The sequence below is a fragment of the Rhinichthys klamathensis genome, unplaced genomic scaffold (genome assembly GCF_029890125.1).
Source record: "Rhinichthys klamathensis goyatoka isolate OS25496 unplaced genomic scaffold, OSU_Roscu_1.1 h1tg000210l_1, whole genome shotgun sequence".
In the NCBI taxonomy this organism is placed as follows: domain Eukaryota; kingdom Metazoa; phylum Chordata; class Actinopteri; order Cypriniformes; family Leuciscidae; genus Rhinichthys; species Rhinichthys klamathensis.
Window position 1 is genome coordinate 1462399 of NW_026606735.1, and position 18659 is coordinate 1481057.

Below are 18659 nucleotides of genomic sequence, written 5' to 3' on the forward strand. Positions count from 1 at the left end.
CTCTACAAGTGATTGGGTTAAAATCAAAACAACTTGAAGTTAGTTAAGTGTGAAACAGTGTTGTGACTTCTTTATGGCAAATGTATGAACCTGTTTGTCAAAAGACACTCCTAAAACTGCTGGTAAGCTTCAGTTAAATGCAGGCTGACAGTTTTAGTTAACAATATGAAAAGGGAGCATCTAAAATCTGTTTTACCTTTAACATACTGACAACTACCATGTTGGTACAGAGAAGCCACTAGACGAATCAAAGTTCACCACAAGTTACATTTCCACAATCTGAAGTAATACTAATATAGAGTATACTGTACAGTATTTGAGTAAATAGATTTAGTTACTGTACTTATAGGCCTATCTTTTTTGCTGCTTTGTACTTTAAGATATTGGCAACTTTTAGTCTTTGCTTGACTATACGATTGAATAATAGCCTATGTTCTCTTTACTCCAATACATTTGTAATGAGTAATGCAATTACACACATAACTTTTTCTGCAGCAGTTTATTTCTGCTACAAAAGAAACACTATCGCCATCTACAGCATTGAAGGTACTATATCTTGTGTGTTTTGCCTTTACTCACCTACAGTATTTGAATGCATTAGCAGGTAGTTGCTGAATCACGTGTGTTTCATATATGAGATGAGGATATGGCTGCAGCCACTGATGAGGCTGAAATCAGCACGTCCACTGCACTATAGGCTTTGACATTTTTAGGCTTCAATGGTGGTTAACACCATATTTATCCATTAAATGAAGATATCTTTTTGAAGGATAGTTTACTTATTCACTTTACTCGCCCTATTCAGGACGAGTAAAATACTTAGGTATACTGTTAAAATCAGTACTCTACCCTAAGACTTTTACTCAAGTAAATTGGTGACTTGTAACTTGTAATCGAGTAATTTACACTAGTATCTGTACTTTTAAGGGTTAGTTGAAGTTCATCCAAAAAACGTATTTTCTGTCATTAATTACTCACCCTCATGTCATTACTATTTATATTATAAGACTTTCATTTGTCTTCAGAACACAAATGAAGATCTGTTTGATGAAATCTTAGAGCTTTATGTCCCTCCGTTGACATTTACGCAACTACCACTTTGATGCTTCAAAAAGTTCATAAAGAGATCATAAAACGAATCCATATGAATTGAGCAGTTTAGTCCAAATTTTCTGAAGAGACACGATCACTTTATACGTTGAACAGATTTCATTTAGGCTTTTATTCACATATAATGTAAACATTGATCAGCGAACATAAACAGAAGCTCAACCGAACCTGCTTGACAAACAAGCAGGTTCAAACCTCTTGTGGAAGCTCAAACGCTGCATAACATTAGAATAAACCTCATTGGTTCTTGCAGAAGCTCAGACGTGCTCCGTAACACACGAGAATGAACCTCATTGGTTCTCGCACATCAAGTGAAAATGCTTGAGCTTACGTTTACCATAATGTGTGAGTTGATGAATGTTTATACGTGATTAAAAGCCTAAATTCAATCTGTTCATCCCTTTTTCAGGTAGGCCTCGTTACACCTCTGCTAATCTATAGCTAAAAGGTGCAGTGTCACGCAAACAAACAGGCCTATAAAACACCACCATACACACATGACACTAAAATAATGTAATAAATATTAATTAACATAGGATGAAAAATAAAACTAAAAAATGTAGCCTACATAACTTACAAAAATAATTATTTTAATTACAATAGATTAAAATCAAATGTGATGCTTCTGGACGTCTTGTTTAATCTAAAATGATTAAAATTGATAGGTTATTATATAGGCTATGCTATAACATTCCATTAACATTACAAACTTTGTAAATATTAGCCTACATGCAGTGTAGTTGCTGAGTCTGAGAGACACACACGGGCTTTAGGACCCCGCGCTCTTCTCTGGGAGCGTCTTTTTGTCCGTTGCAAGTGCGCATTGATTGTAACCATTGTGACTTCGCGATTTACCATCTGTAGTGTCCCATGTGGTTCAAGTCAATTAACGACACCGGCCGGATCACTTCCCACAGGAATTGAAACCTATATTTCAAAATTCAAAAAGTTTCCTCAAGTTTTGTTTAAAGACAAATAGGAAGAGCTGTGGATTTTTTTTCCTGGTTGTTGCCTTGAGTTTATTCTGGATTCCTTTCTCCACTAATACAAATAGCATATTAAACGGCAATCTTATTAAATACAATAATACCTGTAATTATAAGCAGCACCATGATAATTAGATAGGCCTATGTGCATGGAGTTAATTTGTTTTACTCAGCCTTTGGTTACAAATAAAATACTGTAAACGGTTTTTAAACACTTCCATGTTCCTTCAATATCATTATTTGCTGTCTTTCATATTTATTTCACATGAGAGCTATTAACTCACTGCATGCTGTTACATTTTCTACCAGGAGGCGAGCCTGTCATATCTGTGTGATATCTGTCATGTCCAGCGCGCGCCACTCTGTGCGTTTTTCCCGCCGCAGTGTAACCAAACGACGCGGCTTTAAAGGCGGTTAAATCACGAGCAGTAGACCCAACTAAAGCTCTTATTAGGACAGAACATCTCACAGAACCGCACGGAGAGGATGTGTCTTTATTTAGGTTTTTAAAAGAAAAAAAAGGGTCCTATATAGGCTAGATAGGTGAACAATAATATCAGGAACTGTTATTTGTGTTATTTTACGTTGCCTATGGCTACAGGGGAACATGGAAATCACTGCTGAATTTGTTAGAGGTCTCTGGATTATAGGAGTTTATATTCGTTTTCTCTGAGTTTAAAGGACTCTATAGTCTATAAAACGATGCCTCCAATAGAAACAGAGGATTTTGTCTAAACTCTCAACTTTATGTTTCTATTTTTGTGTAAGAGAAGTTGTACCGGACTTGAAAAGACGCGCCTGTGGACTACTGCACAAAGAAAACACGGAGGAAAAACAAGTGTCTCTGAAGAAGAAAAGTATTGATTAAATTAAAAACACTGGAAACCAGTAGGTGAGATGCTCTGACAGATAATCTGCGTGATTGTGGAGGCAAGGCAACAGCTGTCAGTCAGAGCACGAGACCCCCTCCCTTCGTCACGGCTCGCGCTGCGTGTGCACACAGTGCGCATGACCGTCAAGAGCGAACCGCACGGACGAGGGAAATTTAAAAAACGGTTTTTTTCTTGCGGGACAACAAGTGCCCCGACCAACAGTAGAGCTTTCCTCCGTCTCGTTACCCAAGATTTTCTATACCACAGAACAATTTCAGCAGAAACAGGTAAGATGCCGTTTATTTCGTGTTTTTATTAGTTAATTTTAAATAAGTCAAGAGGCTGCGCACCTGTTACGGACAGACATATTATAACGTTACAGCCTGAACATTGATGTTAATTAACTTTAATTATTACCCGGTGTTTTGAAAAACGTTTCTCGGTTATTTCTAAGAAATATTTAGCGTTTTCTGTTGAATACAACACTGATTAGATTAAATAAATTAGGCTATTGAGACGCGCGAGCAGACTGACAGGTAAGTTAACTTACTAGCCTCACGATGACTGATGACGTCTGAATCTGATGACCCCTGTGTAGTCAACAAAACAAACACTGAATTGTAAAATATCAAATTTAAATTCATTTGAAGTAAAATAGTATATTTTCTTTTATTAATTTTTAAAATGTAATCTTTTCTTGCTCAGCTATAGTGTCAATAAACAAAGTTTTTTGTGGGCATCGCATATTTTATTAATATTCGCTGTGTTCTTATGTGGCCATGTTATAAACTCGAGTCAGAGTTTTGTTTTTTTGTTTTTTTACATTTAACTTACCTCAGATTTTGAAATGTCACATATTTGTACTATCTGTATTTGTGTTTTCTTTGTACCAAATGCACATTTGTAAAATAACTTTTATTATCTGCTTTGCATTCATTAATTTCATTCATTTACTTGCATTTTATCTGCCAGAAGATGATTGAAAGTGGAATTACAAGCAGGATGTCGGGAATTCATGAAAACCCTGGACAAAGTCACCTCACCTCCGCACAAGACTACAGGTAGGGGGTGATTTCCTTTGATGGCTGGACTCATTGCTTTTGAACCTTGAACAGATTAGAGAATAAAAAGATAATTTCGGGAAGAAGAAGAGCGCTGATAATCTTAATACAATCTCCACCTTCCCTATTCTGTAAAATAAAGGTGTGATTTGAGAGGCAGGGAATTGGGGTTTGTGAAAAAAGAAAGGAGCGAGAGAATACATCATCTTTGCTCTGAATGGATCTGTCAGAAAGCATCAGCTCTGTTTACACGCCCGCTGTCGGCACACGGAGGGATTGGGGCTCTTGGAGGGGGCCCCCACGGGTCACCAAGGAGAAGTGGCTCCCAATTAGAATGTAAACGAGGGCGACTTGAGCTGTGATAAACCGTGACTGTGTGTGCCCGCCTCCCCCTTTCTCTGGGACACGTAATGGTTTGCATCAATGAGCAAATAAAATCATTTTTTCTTCCATTTGTATAAATGCACCCTAATGACCGTAAACTGTACAATACACAGCTGGGTTTACAATTGCACTTCAGAAATGCTAATAAGTACAAGGATGTAGGCCCTATTTTCTTGACGATCCTAAATTTGAGTTTATGTGGCATGTTATGAATTCTTTCCAAAATAAAGCCCCCACCCCTCCCAATTACCGAAGTACAGTTTTTAAATCAGTACTATGAATACCATTATTGTTATTATTTTTCTTTTATTATATCTGTGCATCAATAGAAAAATATAAGTCAATCTCAGACCTGCTGTGTAAGATGACGTTTCCTCAAATGAAATGTTTCTGAAGTTACAGCGCAGCCATTGTCTGGCAATACAACAAGTGGATGCTCTTGGCAACATTCAATTGTCGGCTATAGTCAGGTCAAAATCTGTTTTAGATCCGTTAGATCATGCTTTGTGTGAAGGATTTTAATCACTTAATATGAAATATTACAATATTTATATAATATTATGTCAACAGTTTTAAAATATAGATATAATATAAAATATATTCAAAAATACACAACATGAGGGAGTTTAACAATTATTGTATTCAACTAAAAGTACTTTAGGGTAACATTTCACAGTTTATTTGTAAAAACAAAAGTTTCAATGCCAAATAACACTTTTGAAATGTTGTAGGTTAATATTGACTTACAAAACTAATACTGAGGAAACCAATAATTGAAACAAATTAAGCTATTAAACGGAAGGCCATTAAATGATAGCACTCAACAGAAAAAGACCGATTCAAACTCATCAGAAAGATGCAGGTCTCATAAAGCCAGGTGTTAAACTGTCCCATTCCCTTTGCAAGGTGTCTTTTTCATGTCTTTGTATGGGGACAGGCATTAGGAAGGCATTTCAAAGCGCATGGCAGTGTAGTGTTGACATTTTCGTGTCTAAGGTTTCATATTTGCGAGTGTGTCTCTCTGTGTGTGTATAAAGGATAATTATTCAGAAGCTCTAAACTGGAGCAACCAGGGTGCTCAAGGCCACGTCCCCAACTTCTTCCTTCAATGCTGTAATTTATTCAGGTGGCAGACTGTGTGTGCAGTGTGGCTTGACCTCCAACTCCTTCAACTACCCCCTCCCGGCTACCCCCCTTAGGAACTGTCTGATGCCTCCAGGCGGGGGGGATGGGGCAGAAGAGGACAGGGGTTGGGTGGAAAGGGACAGGAAAACAGATGGCATCCTATTTTTCTCTGTTGTGTGAGGCCTGTCATTCCAGTAGATTAATGCAAGGGGTTGGTTAAAAAAAAAACGGTAAAGACAATCAAGGAAGGGTCTGGGAGGGGGGGAACAATAGAGCCACGTGCCACTGTGCAGATTTGTCGTTTGGGACACAATAGGTGATCATTTTTCAATGGGGGTAGACCAACTGTTACAGGCAACGTGTGCCACATACCCATGTTTCAAATGATCTCATGCGTTGTTTACATATGATTCAGCCAATGACAGTGAAGAAGGCACTGGTCACCTGACTACGGTTAGAGGTTGGTTTAATGGAGAGGGGGGCACTGAAGTGGCCAGACACACAAAATAACTGAAAAGTGAGGGTTGTCATAGCGACCCCAATTATTGGGCTGAATAGGGAGTTTGTAGGGAAGTCTGGAGAGAATTCAAGAGGCTTTCTCTGCTCTCTTGATGCTTAGAGCAAATGTAGAAATGGCTGAATAAATAACCCTCCCTGCACTGGATTAGATCAGTGGATGAAAGTATTTTTATTTCTATTCCCAAACAACAGATTTACAAGAAGACTTGCTCATTTTGTATCTATTTAGAAGAAAAACTGAAAAACAAGAAAAGAATAGAGGTAGTTTATGTAGGCCAAAAATAATACAATTTAATATGAGCAATGACCATTGGACGAATTTAAAACTAAATTCAATTCAATAGTTTAAGTGCATGTTTGTGCGACAGTTATTGTCTTGTCTTATTCATATTTGTGTTTCAGTACTGAGTACATACTATGTTCTTGCAGACTCCTGACTACTGACCCTTCGCAGCTGAAGGACGAGCTGCCTGGTGATCTTCAGTCCCTGTCCTGGCTCACCTCTGTGGATGTTCCCCGGCTTCAGCAGATAGGGGGTGGGCGGCCCGACTTCGCCAGCTCTGCTCAGAACAGCCTGCTGGAGCGGCAGACAGGTCAGGAGATTTATACACTGTGTATACAATTAGCGTGAACGGTGGTAAAAATTTCAGTAAAAAAACAACAACCTGAATTCACTTACCAAATCTGTAACATCCGATTGGTTATCTTAGCATAGGACCTTTACCAATGATTTCATTAAATGCTGTTAATTATTCACATATTCATGTATTGTTTGTTGTCGATTTTATTTCTTTATTCTTTCTCAGTTGTCTACCAAACATTTAGACTCAGTTTCTTTGACCCAGTTTTTTTATACAATATATATGAAGACTTCAGATGCAAAAGCCTCTAAGTCCGTCTAAAGTTTTTGTTTAATATTATCATTTTTATCAGGCTCTTGACTTATGTACAGTATAGGTTTCTACCCAAGTACCGGCATTTCTGAATGGGCTGAGACTGGAATTTAGTGAGTTCGAAGTGAAAGAATTTGATGAGCGTATACTATGTGCGTAGACGTAGAGCATTCACTCAATATTATTATCTCATTTTTGACAGAGGTGGCTTTTAGAGGCTTTTGCATCGGAGGTCTTCATATATATACTGTATATACATATATATATAACAGATTTTTAGAAAGCTGTGCCTTAATAGTTGTGGATTGAATCTCCATTTATAAACCAGATCCAAATTTAAAAAAAAACATTTGAATACTCACACTTTGCTGAAACTTACAGCTCAGCTGAATAGCATGACGGTAGCAGGAGGAGCAGGATCTGCGATTCATCTACAGAGTGAAATGCAGCACAGCCCTCTGGCCATCAGCAGCGTGAGTGAGGATTCAGAGTCAGCATTTCAGACTAATTCAGACTACATGTACAACCAAGATCATTCAGAACTGAACAACAGTTTGCAATTGAGCTAAAATAACCCTATGTTTATTCTGTTGTTTTTGTAGATGCCCCAGTTTTCCCCTGGGTTTCCTTGTGCCACATCAGTGTACCAGACCGCCCCTCAGCAAGTGCTCACTTTCACTCAGGCAAACCAACAGGTTGGTTCAGTATTTTGTATGATTTGTAAAGACTGCTCAAAACAGTAATATTTAATATCATATAATATAAAAATTTCTGTTATATTCCTTAGTGTTCTCCCGGTGGACTTTATGGCAACTACAACAGCCAGAGTCTGTTTCCTCAGCCCCGTATTACTGCTCACAACCAGGACCTGCAGCCCAAGACTTTCCCTAAACCCATCTATTCTTACAGGTGACTTAAAGTTCACTGCGAAAACCTCTGAAAAACATTATAATTCTCTGGGAAGGGAACCAGATTTAATTTATTTCAAGTTGACTACATTTGATATGATCTATTTTCAGCTGTCTGATTGCCATGGCTTTGAAGAACAGCAAAACAGGCAGCCTTCCTGTTAGTGAGATCTACAGCTTTATGAAAGAGCACTTTCCCTATTTCAAGGTGAGGAATTTATGTAAAAGCACACTTGAAAATAGATGGACTGGGTCAACACGCCATGGAATCAAATAAATGTTACTTACAGTACATTGTTGATAACTATGTTTCACAGACAGCACCTGATGGATGGAAGAACTCTGTACGCCACAACCTGTCCTTGAACAAGTGCTTTGAGAAGGTGGAGAACAAGATGAGTGGTTCCTCCAGAAAAGGCTGTCTTTGGGCACTCAATCCTGCAAAGATCGACAAGATGGAGGAAGAGATGCAGAAATGGAAACGTAAAGATCTCCCAGCCATCCGTCGCAGCATGGCCAACCCAGGTCTGGAATCTTTTGACTATTATCAGTGCTAGGCAATTTCATCTTGTACTGACTGCTGTTAATATAATGGTCATCTTTATAATATTTTCTACTACTAGACACTTTTGTTTGTCAGTGTGGGCTCTTTTGTCTTGGACAGTTTACAATAACCTACAACACCCTTGAAAACATAGAAATGCACTAAGAACTACTAGAAACTACTTAGCAACTGCATAGCAATGCTCTGACAACCACCCACAACACTCTTGAGTCATGGCAGTGAATTTTATTACATTTAAGCCTGGAATACACTACACAGCTTTTAAAATCGGAACAGATTTGAGAACACAAGGCATCATCGCTTGCTGACTTTGTATATGTTACAGAGAAAAACTGGGCATCATCAAACTAAAGGACTATCGCATCGCATGCTACCAGACATTCAAGTCTCTCCAAACACAACAAACTCACACAGAAGCATGCACCTCGTTACGAGATGCACAAAAAGTGAAAAGAATGTTTTAAAATCTACTCAAAATATTAAACATATTTGATATTCTCTGACTGGATGTAATTAAAAAAAGTCTAAGCCCATCATACACTACACTATTTTCAGTGAATTTGTCAACTCTGACTGCCCAAAATCTGCCGACTTGCGTTGACTCCTCTAGACTGTAAGTCGGAGCAAAACTTTATAAATTCAGGTCTGCCGTCTTTATTTATCAAAAGCTTTTTATTTGAAGCGACAATATTTTTGCTACCATTGTGCAGAGATTCATGGTTAAGTTAGACAAGTACAGAAACTAGAGCATAAAGGTAAATGTTAAACTACAATCGGTCATTAACATTGTCCTGTTTTGTTACTTTTTCTTTTACCAGATGAATTAGATAAACTCATTACAGACAGACCGGAGAGTTGCAGACAGAAGTCTGTTGACACTGGCATGACTCGCTTGCCCAGCTGCCCACCAGGACAGACCCTTCCGATAGCAGGTCAGATGCAGCCCCAGCCAGTGGTCACTCTGTCTCTACAGTGTCTCCCCATGCACCAGCACCTTCAACTGCACCTCCAGAATCAGTCTCGCTTGGCTCCGGCCTCCCCTGCTCCTGCTCAGACACCCCCACTCCACACCGTCCCTGACCTGACAAACAGCTCCCACCACCAGCATCATGCCAAGCAACACAGCGACTTCTACACAATTCACACTGACATGAATTCAGAGGTGGACGCACTGGACCCAAGTATTATGGACTTCACGTGGCAAGGTAAACGTTAACTAGAAAATGATCAACTAATTAGTGTATTGAAAGTCGTAGGATGTTTCCCACTTTAATCTGATATCTAACAGACTTTCTTTCTAATTACAGGAAACCTGTGGGAGGAGATGAAGGATGACAGCTTTAACCTGGAGGCATTAGGTACTCTCAGTAACTCCCCACTTCGGCTGTCTGACTGTGACCTGGACACTGGCAATGTCACGCCTGTGTCCAATGCAGGAGGACTGCCTTACCCAGACCTGCAGGTGACAGGCCTCTACTCTTCATACTCAGCCATAGATGCCCTTTCTAACCAGTACATGAACACACAAGGAGGAACAAAGCCTATTGTTTTGCTTTAATCGCACCCACAAGAAATTAAGCAAGCTGAGCTTTACTCCGCAGGATCTATAAATCTTTTTTAATCCTATAGCATTGATGGTGATGTAACAGTGTTCACTGGTGACATTTGCATTGACTATATTGATCACATTGGATTTTAAAGGACCAAATCAGCAATTATGTTTTTAGAGAATTTAGAGTTAACTACAGTGCTGCTCTCATTATAAACCTAATGCAAATTGCGAGTTATCACAACACTAAAGGAACAAAGAAAAAAATAATGGGAATTATGATTGTGGGTTTGTTGCCAAGCTTTTTTCTGTACCATAAAAGAAACTTGTTTTCTTCTCATTTTGTCCATTTAATTGTTAGCCTTGTAACTGTAGTTGTGTGTCTTTGTTGTACTGTGATAGACACTGTATCTGCTCTTTTAATGTTTGTTTATTTATATTTATGAAAAGAGCTGAAATGGTGACATGAATCATTTTTTATTGTACATATCTAAATATTTCGAATGCAAGCAATAAAATTTCACATTCAGATTGAAAGATGTATTCATTTAACTTGGATAAAATGTTCTTAGCACCTGACAGATTTCAGCTGCACATACGTGACAAGCGAATACAATATGCATCAACTATACTGCAAATTGGCTTTTAATTTAACTAATATATTACATAAATTGAATGCCACCCTGCGAATACAGTGTGGCTGGCTAGAATAATTCGGCAAAAACAAAGTGAATAATATACAGTATGTACACAACTGAACAAAAAGACTCAACCCATGTATATTTATAAGATTAAAATAAATGTTAGTTGAAAAAATGACCACAACACCAAGATGAAAACATATTATTTAATGCATAATTATGAATTTCATTTAAAAACATCCTGATACAGTCAACAGAGACAGTCAGGCACTTAGATTAGAGTTTAGGCTCTAGTCTTGATCTGACTTGTACATGAGATCAAGGCAACAAATCTGATCAAGACGACTTCTTTAATCAGAATTATCAGTTGAGCACCGTACAGCACAAGTAGTTACACATATTTATTCATTTATATAACCAGCACATATGACTTCATACATATGAAAAGAAGAATTACCTGCAGTCAAGTGAAATAAACTAAACTACAACCAAAATTCAAGCCATTAAAACATAAATGGCACTGATATTGATAATGCTTTATAATAACTTTCATTAATGTTATCACATACACTTAGAAGATTAATGTACATTCAATATGAATCGAAGTTTGATGACATTTCTAACAATTTGAATGTACATTAACAATTCGCTAAGCATTACAGTATTGTACTGTCATGTTTGTTCATACCAACTGTATCTTATCAGAAATAAAAGTTATTATGAATATGAAGAATAACCCAGGTATTTACATAGTGATTGTATTTACGTATAATACTGTTACTTTACTCTAAAAATAGAGATTTAATAAGTTTGTTCTGCTTAATAATTGTTAAATATATTCCTGAGGAAGTGCCATACAGAGTGATTGTGCGCTCAAAGCATTGTCGATTCCCTAAAACAATCTAATATTTAGTCCTTTCCGCTTATTGCACATTTATATGTCGACGATTATATCCAAAGAAAATTGACACAAAGGCACAAACGTGAATATGTAAATACTATATACTGAGAGTGAGTTTAAGGTAATTCTCTGCTGTCCATGTGAGAAATGTTTCTCCTAAAGTGATCACTGTGAGTCACACACAAACAGTAACTGAGTAAGTGGACTGTGAGATTGCTGGACATTTGAAATTGTGCGTTTAAGGCTACTGACCAATCTGTTGATCCAGAAAAGTTCTTAAGCATTATAATTCAATTATACTACAGACTCTAAAAAGACATGTCCTCTCTATGTGTAGATGAATTGAAATGGCATCTATGTGATCAGCTGGTGGTGGAGTTGTCCACAGTGGCCAGCAGGTGGCAGACTTTGGCTCGCTGTGAGGGAGTGATGTTCTGCGCCATGTGGATGATGCAGTCCATAGTCACCTCTGGGTTGGCTTGAACTAAGCTAAACAAATAGTGCAGGAAAAATCCATGAGAAAAAAATGTTCATCTTCTTTCAAATTCTCTTATGCTCCCGACTTATACTTTTGAACGGTAATTTACGCTAATAAATCTATGAGATAAAAAAAAATGCAATTTAATGTCTATCGAAGTGGGAGAAAGTTACCTGCGGATGTGTTTGAGAGCGTAGTCCCTCTTTAAGTATTTGATGTTCTCTCTGATGGTAGAACGTGTTCCATCCTGCTGAGAAAGGTGGTTTTCCAGCCACTCCACCACCACTTTGTTATTGTCCCATAGATATGCCTAGAAGATCCCATTATCAAACTATTACCTCGCATGAAATACATCACTTTTTTCATGGACAAGTTTTTTAGCGAATTTTAGTAGTTCAGGTAATGAAAATGCATTTTAGGGAGTTAGCAAATCTTGACTATATTGTATCACTGTTGAAAACAGTGATACATTTATTTTCAGGATTCTTTGATGAATATAAATTTGAAAAAGAGCAGCATTTATCTGAAATTGATTTTTTTTGTAACAATATAAAAATCTAATTAAGCCATCCTTGCAGTATTATTTCTTTCAAAAACAAATAAAAAAATCTTACTGACTTCAAACTTTTGAACGGCCATGTAAATTAAAATGCAAACTCAAATATGAAAACCAGCCACGCTATATACCTTTCAAGCCTCTCCAGTGGTATTAAAATACCAGTGGTATTTTAGTATTATAGTATTTATTAATATTACAATTATTATTTATTTTTATATTTTGGGTTTTTTTTTTTTTGTAATTGTTATGTTGCTCTATAATTTTCAGCAGTTTTTTAAATATATTTTTATGTAACTTCAGTTTTAGTAATCTTAGTATTTTAACTTCAACTTATTTTATTTCAAGGCAACATTACTATTTTTTCATTAATTTTTTTAAGATCAAGATCTAATATTTATATTTTTTTTAATTCACTATTTGAATTACCAAAATAAATCGACAGATTTTTAAAATAGTTTTATTTAACAATAACTGCTATACACTTCTCTCAGATCTTCTAAGTTCTAAATTTGCTGTTGTTACTGAGTTTTTACTTGACTTGAAGAGAGAGAGAAAAAAAACCTTCCATTTTGTTTTTCTATCATACATTAAGTTTCCTTACTTTTACAGCCCCCTCTGTCTCCACAAACCAGCGGCGCAACATGGACTGTATGTGTCCATTGCTCAGGTCCTGGTTGGCCTGCATGATCTCCCCCTTCACCACCTCTTCCAACAGCAGTCGCCGCAGACGCCAGTAAAAGAAAGACCTAGCGCTTTTCCAGTCCAGGATGTCCTGAAACAGTTTGGTTATTGTGAAAAAGCAGAAAGGCCACTAGTATATTTCTTGCATGTGTCTCTGATATAATCCACAGCTATGGGGGAAAAAAATATCTTCATAAAAGGGTGTACAGTGACATATGGAGCCTTAAGTGCCTCATTTTTATTTTTGTTATGTTTATACCGTGATGACACCCTTTTCCTGCATCCTTCCAGGAGTGTCATGAAGGTCCACAAACTGCACTGCCACCTGGTGGTAGATGGGAAGAAGGAACTCCTCTCTTGACTTCAGTTTGGCCTCCAAGTCTTTACGCTCCTGGCTTGATAACTCCGGCTTGCCTACGTGGAGCACAACAGTAAACCGTGTGTCACAGGAAGTAGATATTCCCTGAGCCATTGAGAACATTTGTGTTTAAGTGTGATTAATGGCTGTACCTAGCTGCTCAGTCAGGAGAGAATACACAGCATCAGTCCTTTGCATGGTCTTTAGCAGCTCTTTCTTTCTGAACTTTATCTCCACAGTGCCCTCGGCCTCCAGAACACCCCCTCTGGAAAGAAGACAGGGATCAAAGATCGAATTAGAGAAGATTTAGAGTGGTGAAGGGAAGCTGTATCGACATGCTCACCTGCTCTCTCGATCTGCATAGAGCTCCATGTGTTGAAGGTTTATAGTGGGGTCGATAACGACCCATGATCCTCCTCTCAGCTCAGCATGAGGAGGGATGTAGACCAGTACAGGCTGGCTGAACTCTCGCAGGGCATCCACGATGTAAGAACCAAACTTGAGCACCTGGTCATACATATCTGACATACAGAGCAATCAAGTTCAAAGAAAACACCTTAAAATACTGTTCAAAAGTTTTTTTGAAAGACACATTTGACTAAAAAAAAAAGAAAAAAAAGTATATTGTGAAATATTATTACAATTCATACGATTCTTCAGAAATCATTCTAATATGCTGATTTGGTGCTCAAGAAACACTTAATATTATCAATGTTGAAAACAGTGATACATTTATTTTCAGGATTCTTTGATGAATATAAATTTGAAAAAGAGCAGCATTTATCTGAAATTGATTTTTTTTTTAACAATATAAAAATCTAATTAAGCCATCCTTGCAGTATTATTTCTTTCAAAAACAAATAAAAAAATCTTACTGACTTCAAACTTTTGAACAGTCATGTAAATTAAAATGCAAACTCAAATATGAAAACCAGCCACGCTATATACCTTTCATGCCTCCAGAGAAGCCTCTCCAGTTGGCAAACACCATAAGTGGAAGTTTCTCCCTGTTGAAATCCTCAATAGCCTGTGCAGTTTTATACGCAGAATCTGGGAACCACACTTGACCGGCCTGCTGAATGATCTGGGACAGAAAAGACACTTTATGTCAATACTGAAAACAATAAATTGAACATACCAACAGCAAACAAAAAGAGTGCTTATCAAAAATCCCAGAGGGGAGTCACAGTCAGGGCCCTAAACCATCAGCCAGGACTTACCTTGGCCTCTGAGTCTAAGTTGGCTGGATCTGCTGGAATGGCAACCTCAACTGTGCGGGTCTCCACAGCAATGACCCCAAGAGGAATCCCACCAAGCCTGTATGACATTCACAGTCTCACTCAGCTCAAAATATTCCCCCAGTTAAATCAAATGTTTGTTTGTTTGACATCTTCATCTAATGTTCTGGTTCCTACCTGGCTCGGCCAACCACCACTGTCTGTGCCCAGGTAGCCATCACCTCCATAAACGTACCATGGTCAAAGAATCCACTCTGCCATGCTCCCTTCACAGCTATCAACATGAATTCAAAGAAAGAAAGGCTGAGTTTAAAGTATCAACATGAGCTCCCATGCAGACAGGTCCAGAGTATGTGTTGAAATGTATGTAAAAGATCATGTGAATAATTTGATTCTTACTGGGATGGGGTCGTCCACAAAGCAACCAACGAGGGTCATAGGGAGCTTTTGTGGGAACAAAATCGATCTCTCTCTCCACTGGATCAGTGGGATGCATTATAGGGACCGGACTCTGATTGCTCTAAATTATAACAGCAAACACCATAGGGCTTGTTGTTAATACATCCAACAAAAACATGTCACAGTCAATACAAAAACTATACAAAACACAGTCAATACAAAATATACTCTCTGCCATTTTGTCATTTGGACTAATCAAACCCAAACTACTTATAGCCCGTCAAGATCATGACTGGGTCATATATATACATATATATACACTACCGTTCAAAAGTTTGGGGTCGGTACGATTTTAAATACTTTTAAAAGAATTCTCTTCTGCTAACCATGGCTGCGCTTATTTGATTAAAAATACAACAAAAATCAGTTATAGTATTAAATATTATTCCAGTGTAAATCAGCTGTTTTCTGTGTGAATATATAGTAAAGTGTAATTTATTCCTGTGATCAAAGCTGAATTTTCAGCATCACCAGTGTCAGTGTCTTCAGTGTCAAATGATCCTTCACAAATCAGTATAATATGAGGATTTGATGCTCAAGAAACATTTATTATTATTATCAATGATGAAACAGTTGTTGTTCTGTCAGTTGTACAGTTTTTTTTTTTTGGATTCTTTGATGAATAGGAAGTTCAAAAGAACAGAATGTGTTTGAAATAGAATCTTTTGTAACATTATAAATGTCTTTACTGTTCTTGATAAATAAAAGTATTGATTTCTTTCCTCCAAAAAATAAAAATAAAATTCTCACTGACCCCAAACTTTTGAACGGTAGTGTATATATTATATATGCTTAATTTATTGGCATAAAAATTCACAAAAAGCCATTTTTGTAACACTGCAACATTTGTACCATTAAAAGACCATGAAGATTAAATATGATCAAAAACGCAGTAAAAAAAATAGTATTGTGCAATATTTTTACAATAAAGAAAACTGTTTTCTATTTTAATATATTTTAAGATTGTAATCTATTCTTGTGACGGCAAATATTCTAAATGCCTTTACTGTCACTTTTGATCAATTGAATGTATCCTTGCTGAATAAAAGTATTTGACGTTTGAGGGGTAGTGTATATCATGGTAGATTAAAAAAACTGTCACAATGACATTCAACATTTTCTGAATCTGAGAATTATTATTTAGAATAATAATCACAAACTAACTAACTTTAAAAATGACAGTAACAAGAACGTGGGGGATGCCTGACTGTTATGAAAAAAATGTCAACTAACCTTCATTTGCTTATAATTGTGAATTATAATTTATATTTTTCTTATTTCGAACTGGGCATGTTTAAGAGCAGCCTACCTTTGGCATGTAAGATAGCCACTGTAGTATAGTGAGCACCCCTTCAAAGTCATCTGGCACGGTGGTGTGCGTCACTCCATTGTTGTGCATGATCTGAACCCCTCCCAGCTGGTTATTGGAGGTGTAGACCTCACGACCCAAGACCTACAAAGAAATGCATTCAGAATGAAAGAATTTCAAGAATTAAAAAGCACTGAAGTGGCTTCATCAATCCTCAAGAATAAAGGAAACATAGCCCACAAAAATATGACACTACAGTGTAAGGTGTGACTGCAGATGTGAAATTCCGCACCTTGTTTAGTGCCCCAGCCCCAGTCAGGATGATATGGGAGTTTTCCACTTGAATTACTCTTTGTCCTAGACGTACCAGATACGCACCAATTCCTATGGCACGGCATGTGACCTAGAGGAACAATGAATACTCTTAAATGGTCATAGATGACCAAACCATTGATACAAAATCGTATATTGCATACATAATAAACATTGGTGCTTGATTTCTGGTATATTGTAAAATGTCTGATGATATTATGGGAAGATGTAAGGTCTCACCATGCTGATGGTGATGACTTCCTTATAAGCCTGGGACGTTTCTCCAGCTATGGTGCCTGAACCCCTCAGATTCTCCACTCCAAGACCCTCTTCCTTGCCTATGATGTCTGTGATGATGTACCTAAGACATTATTTGAACACATAAGAGCCAAAGAGAGGTTTTTGGGTATAGGTCTTTCTGTGCATGCTAAAACCAGTAAGCTTACCTGGACTCGCCTCCCTCCTCTACATGGTGACAGTGGACAGAATTAGAGGAACTGATGCGGGTGTAGTCCTGAGGAGTCAGATACAGGTACTTAAAACCCTGCAGAGGCAAAAGAGAAGAATGGTCTTGAACAAAAGCTTGAAAAACAAAGCAGAAATACATCAAACAAGATTTGTAAAATGAAAGCGTCATTGAGAGGTGCAGTGGTTTGATTTTACATCGTAACTCTTTAGACACTTTCGGTCACCTTATAAGGGTCATCAGGATCGATCCAAGCAACCTGAAACATGTGTCGGATCTCCTCTGCCAGGCCGATACGAGCTCCACTGTTGGCTGAGATGTAGATGCGTGGAATCCCCTCTGCTCTGGCTAGCTCAGATGCCAGTAAAAAGAGCTGATCCTCCTGGGGCCCAAAAGAGCCAATCATATAGGTAATATCATTACAGATCACAATGATATCTCGGCCCTCTGGATACTCTGGAGTCTTCATCTTCATCCGGAAAGCCACCATGCCAACCTAGAAAGGAAGACAAACAAATGACTGATCCATTTACTTAGATCTTGATTTTAATGAATTAATTTACAATTTTGTCTTTACAAGCCAAATTATGGAAATGGAAGTATGTTCCCTAGGTATGACTGAGGAACAGTATTCCTCAATAGTCCATAGAGAATTATTACTGTGTAAAGGCCCGTTCACACCAAGGACGATAACTATAAAGATACAGATATAGTTCTAAAATCATTGTCAATTTTAAAGAATAGCAGGGTCCACACCACTACTATAACGATAATGGCATAGAGAAATGATAAAGTTGGAATCAAGGAACCAAAATTCCATCAGGTGACAGAAGTGGAGAAAAAAAAAAACCTTAGGAGAAACAAGGGTCAGTTGGGGGGTGCCGGTTCTCCTCTAGTTAAGTGAATGAACACAGTGTGATTTATGATTCCAGGCTACATCACAAATCAAACTAGCTTCACTTTCTGCTTGAGAATTGTCTAATAGAAAATTCTGTGGTGAAAATCAAGCTTTGGTAATCAAAGATGAGTTTTAAGGGATGCAATTATTGACTACAGGGGGACTCTAAGGAATATGGTAAGAATTCATTGATGCACCTCATTATCTCCTGGTAGTCTGTTCATCTGCACAAGTCTCCCCTGAGAATCCAGGACCAGTTCATTACACATCAACACATCTTTAGGGTAGCTGTCTCCTGGTCCCCAAAGTTTAAACAAAGCCTGACCAAAAAAAAGAAAGAATGAGCTAACACATCCCATAAACAATCACAGTGAGAACTGGTTTCAT

The 18659-nt window shown here is 37.7% G+C and overlaps 2 protein-coding genes across 8 annotated transcripts in view; one reads left to right on the plus strand and one right to left on the minus strand.

The window, feature by feature from the left end:
• Positions 1-2918: 2918 nt before the first annotated feature.
• On the plus strand, positions 2919-11046 carry foxn4 (forkhead box N4). 2 transcript variants are annotated; one of them, XM_056263865.1, is made up of 10 exons: positions 2919-3255; positions 3941-4029; positions 6487-6650; positions 7332-7423; positions 7553-7645; positions 7738-7859; positions 7970-8066; positions 8176-8383; positions 9242-9628; positions 9731-11046. In XM_056263865.1, the coding sequence occupies exons 2-10, from the start codon at positions 3944-3946 to the stop codon at positions 9979-9981; spliced, it is 1500 nt and encodes a 499-aa protein (XP_056119840.1). In that variant the 5' UTR covers positions 2919-3255; positions 3941-3943; the 3' UTR covers positions 9982-11046. The 2 variants fall into 2 exon arrangements, with proteins under 2 accessions (XP_056119840.1, XP_056119841.1); XM_056263866.1 differs by having other exon boundaries at positions 3944-4029.
• The window catches only part of acacb (acetyl-CoA carboxylase beta), a 28525-nt gene continuing 20671 nt past the window's right edge, over positions 10806-18659 (minus strand). For all 6 annotated transcript variants that reach the window (XM_056263862.1, XM_056263861.1, XM_056263860.1 and 3 more), the window contains 16 exons: positions 18470-18592; positions 17601-17870; positions 17355-17452; positions 17149-17269; positions 16889-16999; positions 16597-16740; positions 15228-15348; positions 15006-15102; positions 14811-14907; positions 14539-14674; positions 13934-14111; positions 13743-13855; positions 13492-13646; positions 13153-13323; positions 12166-12302; positions 10806-12003 (listed from right to left, as the gene is read on the minus strand). In XM_056263862.1, the coding sequence (XP_056119837.1) occupies positions 11877-12003; positions 12166-12302; positions 13153-13323; positions 13492-13646; positions 13743-13855; positions 13934-14111; positions 14539-14674; positions 14811-14907; positions 15006-15102; positions 15228-15348; positions 16597-16740; positions 16889-16999; positions 17149-17269; positions 17355-17452; positions 17601-17870; positions 18470-18592 (2199 nt within the window). In that variant the 3' untranslated portion in view covers positions 10806-11876. The remainder of the gene's footprint in view (positions 12004-12165; positions 12303-13152; positions 13324-13491; positions 13647-13742; positions 13856-13933; positions 14112-14538; positions 14675-14810; positions 14908-15005; positions 15103-15227; positions 15349-16596; positions 16741-16888; positions 17000-17148; positions 17270-17354; positions 17453-17600; positions 17871-18469; positions 18593-18659) is intronic.